Source organism: Besnoitia besnoiti, chromosome I (assembly GCF_002563875.1).
Source record: "Besnoitia besnoiti strain Bb-Ger1 chromosome I, whole genome shotgun sequence".
Lineage (NCBI taxonomy): Eukaryota > Apicomplexa > Conoidasida > Eucoccidiorida > Sarcocystidae > Besnoitia > Besnoitia besnoiti.
This window is the reverse complement of record NC_042356.1, coordinates 4485884-4494787: the sequence shown is the minus strand read 5'-3', so window position 1 is coordinate 4494787 and position 8904 is coordinate 4485884. Positions and strand designations below refer to the sequence as shown.

The window sequence follows — 8904 nt, the reverse complement described above, 5'->3', positions numbered from 1 at the left end:
GCGAACACGTGCCCAGGTCCCTAAGGCTCTCGCTTGCTGGCGCTTATTAGATGGATGACAAACATGCAGTGAAGAGGACCAGCGGAGAAGCTAAAAAAACGCGCCGGCAACAAAAATAGTCAGCTCGGCTGTCCATACACAGACTGAGGGTTTACTCTGAGGGTGACGCACCCCCGAGATATAAAAGCAAAATCGAAGGCGGGACACAACGCAGATGCCGAGCCCTGCCAAGGCAAATGGAAAAATGAAATACGACAAGCACGAAAGACGGGTTTAGGAAAGCTGCGAGCAAAATGGACAGGCGCGAGAGCAAGGCCGTGCCTCACACCGATCTCAGGGGAAAGACCGCATCTGCAGATCTGCCCCTCCGCACCACGCGCCTGCAAAAGCCCGCTGGCGAGAAGGGACAAAAAATTGAAATATGAAAAATGGTCGTGTTTCGTTCTCGCGTATGCTTCATTCCGCAGGCGACACGCGTGCGCGGCAGCCTCAAGCCCGCCGCCAAGCAAAGCAAAAATGCGAGCAAAATGCATGCCAAAAAACGAAAAACAGAAAAGACATTTTTTAGCGGGGCCCGCCCCCCTGTGAGATGATTGAGCCCTCACAAATAGCGAGAGACGAAGCGCAGCAGGAACTGCGAAAATGGAAAAATCGAGACAGAAGACACAGCTTCAGGCACGAGGTCACCGGGACAGAAGACAGAAGACAGTCAGGGCGGGAAGAGCTACACGACAAACAGAAGAAACAAGGAGCGCGGCCTTCTGCCGGCTGCCTCCGCTCACGGAAGGATGCACACGAGAAAAACCACAACAGACCGCCATCCCTCCCGCCCCCCGCCGCCCGCTGCCCGCCTGCAGGCTCGCAGCCCGCCCTGCCTAGTCCTCGTACTGGGCGGAGGCGACGCCTTGCAGCAAGGGAAGGATATGGGGGTGGAGCCGCACTGCGGAGATGATTTCCAAGTAGGATAGGTCAGGATAAAAGAAGGGATAAAGCACCGGAGCCGCGTTCTCCTCGGCCCCATCTTCAAATCCTGGAAGCGGAACAAACACGGTTGGTGCCAGTTCCGCGCCGACAGGCACCACCGTCTGCGCCTCCTCTGATCCCTCGCAGCGCTCTGCGCACGCGTCGTCTGCGGCGGCTTGGAACGGCGACGCGCCGCTGCAGTTTGGAGCCTCACCGGCAGCTGCAGCCTCATCCTTGTGCGGTGTCTCCTCATCCGCTCGCCCCCCGAGTGCGCACGTGGAAGAGAGCGCGGCCTCTGCTGCGCACTGGGAAAAGCCAAAAGACTTTGCCCCCTCTCCGCTGCTGCCGCGCCTTCCAGGCGTCGGGCGCGCGTATACCCTCTCTCCCTCCCTGTCGCTCTCACTCCCGGCGCCTCGCCTCCCTTCGCACGCCAGGCAGCCGTCCGGCGCAGGAGAGAGGAAATACGCTGGTGCAGCCTGCTCCGCGCCCTGGAGAGCTTTAGCGGGGGCCAAAAACGGTATCTGCCTTCGTACAGAACACCTCTCTGCGTCCTCCGCTGTCTCTGCGTCGACCCCCGGCGACCGGGGTGTGTGCACGCCGCCGCCTGCAGAGGCAGCAGCACCGGCCGCGTCTCTCCAGCCTTCCGCGCTGCTCGACTCGCACCCTTCGCGTCTCCACTCCCCGTTTCGCGCGAGGTCTTCCGCCCGCTCTGCCGCCGCCTCCGTGGCACCGCCCGGAGACGCGACGAGACGCGGCAGCACAGGCGAAGAGGTGGAGAGGTGCGCCGGCGATCGGGCGCGTGAGTAGCGCGGCGACAACGGCGGCGCGGACAGCAGCTCCGCCTCTCCCCCCATCGCGTCACTCTCTCGCTCTACGCGCAGAAAGTTCCTCTCGCCTTCTGGGGTCTGGCAGCGCCGCAAGGGGCCCGCACCCCTGCCCCCTGGGCCCTCCGCCCGAGGGTTCTTCGCCCCGCCGGGGAGTGCATCTCGTGGGTGGCCTCGAGGCTGTCGAACCGGGCGGGCTGTTCAGCGAAGAACAAGACTGGAGGCGGAGGCGCGAAGGGGAAGGAGGGCACGAGCGAGGGAGGAAGGGGCGCGGCGAAGGTGACGGCGCCTGAAGAGGGCGGAGGAAAGGCCGACGCGACGACGTCGCCCTCTCCCCTGCTGGCGAACTGCGAAGTGAAGAAGACCGCAGGCGAGACGTGGGGCGGCGGCGCGGGCCCGAAGGGCTTTCCCGGCGGCGGCGCGGCGAAGAAGGACGGAGGCGCCGCAGATAACGAGTAGATGTGAGACGCCGCGAGCGACGAAGACGCGAGGGACGCTGAAGACGTCGAGGAAGCAGACAGAGAGGGCGGAGAGAGAGACGAAGGCAACGAGGACGAGCCCGGTGCGCTCGGCTCGCCGGCCGCACACGCTGGAAAGACCTGCGGCACAGCTGCCTGGGACGGTAGAAACGGCGCAAGGAAAGAGGGCGGCACCGGCCTCGCAGGGAATTCGCAAGACGAAGTCGGGGGAGGTAACGCGACGCCGCCAGCGGACGAGAAGGCGGGGTACGAGGCGGGAATCGAAGTGAGAGGATACGGCTGGCTGGTTGCCGAGGCCGCGCCCCCAAGCGTTGGCGGCTGACATGGCGGCAGAGACACAGACGGAGACAGCATAGGCGCGGGCGCCTCGTCTGGCTCGCTGAGCTTGACGGCTGGCGGAGGCGCAGAAGTCGCAGCTGAGAGGAGACGAGGCGGCGACGCCGCGGGCGACGCGGAGAGACAAATCAAACCGACTGGGGGCGCTGGCGAGGAAGAACGAAGAACGATGGCGTTGCCGCACCCTGGAGTCGACACGAGGGACGACCACGCGGGAAACGGATGCGCAGGCGAGGGAGGAGACAACGAAGGGCGGCTGAAGAGCGAAGGCGCGTCGCCGCCTTGTGCATCATCCGAAGGTCTCTCTGTGCGCCCCTCCGCCGCTGCGGCGCCGGCCTCGGGGTTCGCGGGGTAAGGAGACATCCCACACTCCTCGCGTTTGATCGGACTTCCCTGGGCGCGGCTTTTTCGAGAGGGACTGAGGCCTACCCCATGCTTCCCTTTTCCGGTCTTCTTCAGCGTCCAGGGCGGGGAGCCGCTTCCCTCTTCCTCTGAGCGCCCGTCTGCGTCTCCTCGGTCGGCTGCCTCTCTCTTCGAGGTGTCGTGCCGTTCTCCCTCTCTGTCTGTCGAGTGGGCGAGTTTCGTCCTCGCGGGCGCTGCAGCCAGAGAGCTCGCGGCCGGCAACACCGGAAGCAGCGACGTGGCGAGCGGAGGCAGTGGCAGGGAGGCCGACGGCGAGGCGGAAGACGGCGATGAGGAGTGGAAGGACGCAGTGGTGTTGGCCGTCCCCGTGGTGCGGCAGCATGGCCGCGAGTCTGTCGAGACGCCGCAGGACGAGACCGTGAAGGCGGAGAGCGCGGGCGACGCGGAGAACGTCGGCGAAGACACCGCGCAAGAGGCCGAGGACGGCGACGCGGCGAACGACGCAGAGGGGCGATGCGCAAGCAGCGAGGACCAAGCTGGGAGCAACGGAATCTGCACCGGAGGCGGCATTCGCGACAACTCCGAGGGGCTCTCTCTCAGGGTCGCCACGTAGGAGCCCAGGTCCCCGAAGTACACCGCGCAAGGTCGCGGCGCCACGGGTCTCTCCGCGCCCTCAGCTTCTCTCTTCCCGTCTCCTTCACGCCCCGTGAAGGTCGCCCCTGTGTCCGGCGCACGGACGATTGGGCAGACATTGACGGCCGCGATCTGAGTCCCTGAGTCAAAACAAATTAGCGGGGATGGAGTCGGCGCGCAGAAGGAGGACGGAAGGAACGACGCAGGGATGCGCTCGTGCTGCCCACAGCAGCCCGGCGCGTTGTGAGGCGAGGCCACCGCCGCGTCAGCGTGGCTGCAGTGGCCTGGAGGAGACGCTCCGTGGGTCCTGGTCAAAGGCGAGGCCGAGGCATCCTTCTTCCCCGCCGCTCCCACGTGACGCGCCTTCGCCTCGTCACGACGACGCGCCGGCGTCGCCCGCAGCTCGATGGCCTTCTGCGGGGGAAGGCAACAGGGGTGGCTAGGGCCGCTGGAAGCGGGTTTTGAGGCAGGGAGGCACGGCTCCTGGACGGCGCTGGCGAGGTCGGGGGGCATGCACACTGAGGCGTCGGTTCTCGCAGCACACCCAGGCGCGTCCTCGCCCAACGGCAGACGCCCTCCGCCTCGATGCGCCGGCAGCGAGACAGCGGAGGCGACGGCGCGGGGAGGCAGCGAGACAGCGGAGGCGAGGGCGCGCGGAGGCAGCGAGGACGACGCCGGACGCTGGGCGCGCGCGGAGGCGGACCGAAGAAACGTGTCCCCCTTCCCACTCCGCTCGCTGCTCTGCGACGGATCGTCTGCAGGCCCTGCCCTCTTGCGAGGGAGTGCAGCGGCCTTCGCAGAGCGCGAGGACTCCAGCGACGAAGAGGGCGACGGCGACTGCGCGGCCACGGTCACCTCAGCGGGTGCCGTCTGCTCGCTTCTTCCCCCTGCAGCGGCGACGCGGGCGCCGCCTCTCGAGACCTCGCAGGGCGCCATAGGGATCGCGGAGACCCGCGCGCTGTCGCAGGCCTTCGGCGGCAGCGGCAGCGTCCGCGGGAATGCGAGTGCAGAGCAAGCCGAAGAGGCGGAAGAGGACGGCATCGGGAAGCCGACGCTGTCGCTCGCGCCGCTGCGCTCCTGCGGACGAGGCAGCGTGCATCCCGGGTCGCAGCGAGGCGCCGGCGCAGAGGGAGTCGCAAGCGCCTTGCCGCCCCTTCCCTGCCCGCCGAAGCCACAGTAAATGGGCGCAAATCCGGACGAAGAGGGCTCCGAAGACGCGGAAGAAGAGGCCGAAGAGGAAGAAGGCGGCTTCCGACAACACTTCGTGCCGTCTGGGACCGACGACGGCGCGCCGGGCTTGGCGGGAAGACGCAGCTTGTGGGCCGCCCCAACGCCGCTCGCGGGCCTCCCTCGCTCCCGCAGCAAAGACGGCATGCACATCTCGGTCTCCACTCCCCCCTCTCCCTCGTCGCGAGTCTTCGGCGAGGCGTCAGCTCTCGCTGCCCCCGAACAACACGCCGCAAAGGCAGGGGACAGCAGCCCTCCAGGATGGACATGCGGCGGGCAGGGTGGGTTCAACAGCGCGCCGCGCTTCTCGTGTCTGCCCAACTGCTCGAGAGCCCGGGAGCCCGCCGACGGAGAAAAGGACAGACGCGCAGGCCGCGCGGACCCGAAGGCTGGCGGCCGCTCGCTCAACGGGTAAACACCCTCCCGCTTCTCGAATCCCGACGGAGCCGCCGCCGCAGGACGCGGCAGAAGCGAGCTCAGCGAGGGAGATGACGCCCCATCACCGAGCAGAGGGACAGACGGAGGGCGCGAGGCAGAGAGGGCACAAGCGGAAACGGAGCCGTTCGGCTCGGCCCTTGAGTGGAACGGCGAAGACGTCGCGCGCGGTGCATGCTTCCCTCTGCGCTTGGAATGCGGCGAAGAGGCGGAGGAGAGCAGACAGCAGGAGCTCGGCTCGCAGAGGCGAGGAGAGGGACCCAAGTAGGTCGCGTGCGAGTCGAGAGGCGCGGCACGCGGGCGCATCACCCCGTGAGTGTCCTCGCTGTTCTCGCCCGCCTCCGCTTCCGCGTAACCCGCGGAGGCCGGGCGCACGTGGCTGGCGGCAAGAAGAGTCGGCGGGCCTTCTACCAGGCCGCAGTCCGCGGCATCCGCGGCGTGGGCGTCTGCTTGCGTCGGCGTCTCCATCTCCGCAGCCTGCGAGAGCGCCTCATGCCCACGCTTCCTTCCTCTCTCGCGGGTGTCGTGGTCCTCCTTCCGCCGCAGCCGCGCGTCGCTACCCTCGCTGTCGACCGCGCTGAGCCCCTCGACCCCGTCGTCTGTGGCGCGTTCCTCCTCGCCGCCAGCCCGCGCGCCCGCGCTGCCCTCTCCGAAAGGCAGAGACTTTGCATCGCGCGGAAACAACAGGCGCTTCAGGATTGGCGGGTCTGCGAGGTTCTTCGGAAGCGCCCGCTGGACAGCGTCGGCTGTGTGCGGCGCAAAGTCGGTGCTGATCTCATCCACGTGGTGTGCGAAGCGACACTGCGGCCCTTTGTGGCATTTACCTGCGCGCCCACACCACGCGAAGAACGAAGCACGTACTAAGGCTGTTCACGGTGCCACGCGCAAATGCCCTACGCATGCATGGACACATTCGGAGACAGAGGGCGTGTATACAGACAAGCAGAATCACCGCCCCCCACAGGGTCTGGATGGCGCGATGGTGTTTTTACAGCTGCCGCCTTGTGCATGTAGAGTCCGCCGCGTGTACGTATATAGATATATATACATATATATGCACGTATATATATATATATATATATGTGTGTGCACGTATGTATGTATATGTATGTAAAAATATAATGTATGCACGTACGTATAGATGTATGTATATATACATATATATTATGCATGTGTTCAGATACACGAAAGTCTGTGCTCGCGCCATGTCCCCATCCCCCCCTCCGCGCATCCACGCCGCCAATTAATTCTGCAGCGGGCGCACGCACACTCCGCTGAAGCCCACGATGTCTCTCAGTGTGAGTTAACGTGGTTCCTTCCGTCGCACGCACCTGCCCTGAAAAGTTCGCAGAGCGCGGGTTTTCCCTTTTGGAGGTCGCCTGCTCCATGTGCGAATTTGCAGGACTCGTCGTCGAACGGGCAGGCCTTTTTTCTCCACGCCGCGCAGATCTTGGTTTTTTTCATCAGCGGGCGCACGCGAAGGTCTTCCAGCGAGTGGGCGAAGGTGCAAGAGCTACCTCGCCGACAGCGTCCCGCCAGAGCGAAGCGGCAGAACTGGATTTTGTAGATTCTTCAAAAAAAACAGCACAGCGGAACGTCGAAAACGCGTCAGCCTCACCGGCAAGGCAGAGCGCGCCGCCTCGCGCGCCGCGCAGATGGACGCAGCGAGGTAGCAGAGGCGAGACGCAACAAAAAACACGGCGAGAAGCCAAGGTACAGGCGAACACGCCAAGCGAAGAAGCACGCGACAGCGACGCAAGAGATGAAACACGACGCGAGAGGCGCGGACTGGGAAACCTTGAACAACACGCCAGCCGCAAACCGGCTGCTCATCTGCAGCACAGAAGACGGGGAAGCTGCTGCACCGAGTGACGCGAACCGGACCCGCGCCTGCCGCTCGCCAGAAGGGAATGGCAACGAGTTGCGCGACTCACTTGAATCGGTGGTCGTGGACATCCGTGCCGGGCACGGTGTCTCGTCGCGTGCTAGAGGATTCCATCGCCGCGTTCGGTCTTTGCTTAGACTCTGGCGCCCACGCGTTCGCCTGCAGTCCGCAGTATCGGCTAGCCGCGCCCACTCTCTAATCGTCCCTTTGGCGCCGGGGGCTCCTGTTCTCCGCGCAGGTCGCCCTTCCTCGTTGTCTCTCCAGCTGCCCCCTCGTCCCCCCCCTGTGCCTTCTTCCTGTCCTGCGTCGCCAGTACAGCGCCCGCGGCGCTATCCGCCACTGCGTCGCGCTGGCCTCGCTTTCTCGTCTTCCGCCGCGAGACGCGGGCTCCTCCTCGCTGCTCAAAGTTCCTCGCGCTTCCCAGTGCCTGCGGCTTGCGAGCCTCTCCCGCAGTTGTCCCTTCCGCCCGGCCTAGGCTGACTGGAGCCACTGCGACAGCTTCGCTGCCGCGAAGCTGTCGCAGTTTGAAACTATGAGCCGCCGTCCGCGGAACGCAGCTCGCCGTCTCTGGGCTGAAACGAGAAGACGCAGCAGGCGGGAAGAAGGCTAGGGTAGGCTCGTCGCCGCGATGCCCGAATCTGAGAGCGAGGCGAAGACGGCGCGTTTCTTTGAGCCAGCAGCTCTTCTTCGGACGTTGGAGCCTCGCGACCGCAGGCGGGAGTCGACAGCGCGCAGGGGCGCTCGGGGGCCGGCATGCCACCGAAGGTAATTCCCAGAAATGAAACAGCCGGCAGCGTCTATATCACTCGCGGTTTGCCTCTGCACGCGGGGTCTTTCTGCATGCTCAAACGCAGTTGCAGCCGACAAGCTCGGTACATGCACACCGAGAAGTACACGGCTCGACTCTTGCCTGTATCAAAACTACATCACTTCGTGTTCACTGGCGCACTGCGCATCTGCGACCTCGTCGCAGCGCCGAGAAGAACGACGAGACAAAGAACCACGTGGCTAGCTTCGGAAGCGAGACTGCGATCAAAATACATTGCAGAGGCGACACAGACTTCAAAACTGCACGGACACCACACGGGTAGGGGGGGCGGAGGGGAAGCGCGAGGTCCGCCCATTCGCGGTCGGGCCGCGGCTGTTTGTCAAACACAAAGCGCACCAGCCGCCAGGCTTTTCAGCCGAAGCGTGCTTCGTGGCGCAATGAGGAAAACCACGGAGGCTCTTCGGGGAAAGTCTGTATTCTCGGGAAACACCCCGCCAAAGGAGCGGCGCAGGTCGGCGTAGAAACGTGCCTGAAGAGGGCCTGCAGCTCCCGGTAGAAAAAACGTGGGTGGCGGGTATGAGTAGAGTGTCTCGAAGGCTGCATTCCAGCTTGGCTAAGGCGGAAAGGCAGCAGGCGCCGAGGAGAAGGCGAACAAAGCGCGGAGGGTCGGCGGAGAGCCAGAGGTGACTCTCGGGCGAAGCGACAGGACCGTCGGGACTGCGAAAAAACCACTGCGTCCGAGCGTCAAAATCAACATTTTCTTTCACGTCGGCACAAGTGACTGCGTGACACAGATGGCGTTGCGGACAGGCCTGCTTCTTAGAAGGAAAAAACCCAGGGTAGGCGACGCGCCAAGATGGACATGCGGAGGCAGGCTGAGAGGTGACCTAAAGCACAGCGCTGCAAGGCGAAAGCTCACAGCTGGGTTAGCACAGCCGAACGGGGCGCAGAACGACGGAAAACGCAGTTCAGCGGAGCCAGACGCGAACT

The 8904-nt window shown here is 64.7% G+C and overlaps 1 protein-coding gene across 1 annotated transcript; it reads right to left on the bottom strand.

The window, feature by feature from the left end:
* Nucleotides 1–875: 875 nt before the first annotated feature.
* Nucleotides 876–7259, bottom strand: BESB_006540 (uncharacterized protein; the record flags this gene model as incomplete). The annotated part of the gene is made up of 4 exons (XM_029359409.1): nt 876–1832; nt 1895–6084; nt 6592–6830; nt 7195–7259. 4 exons carry the CDS (start codon nt 7257–7259, stop codon nt 876–878), a joined length of 5451 nt encoding a protein of 1816 aa, XP_029222322.1.
* Nucleotides 7260–8904: the final 1645 nt, after the last annotated feature.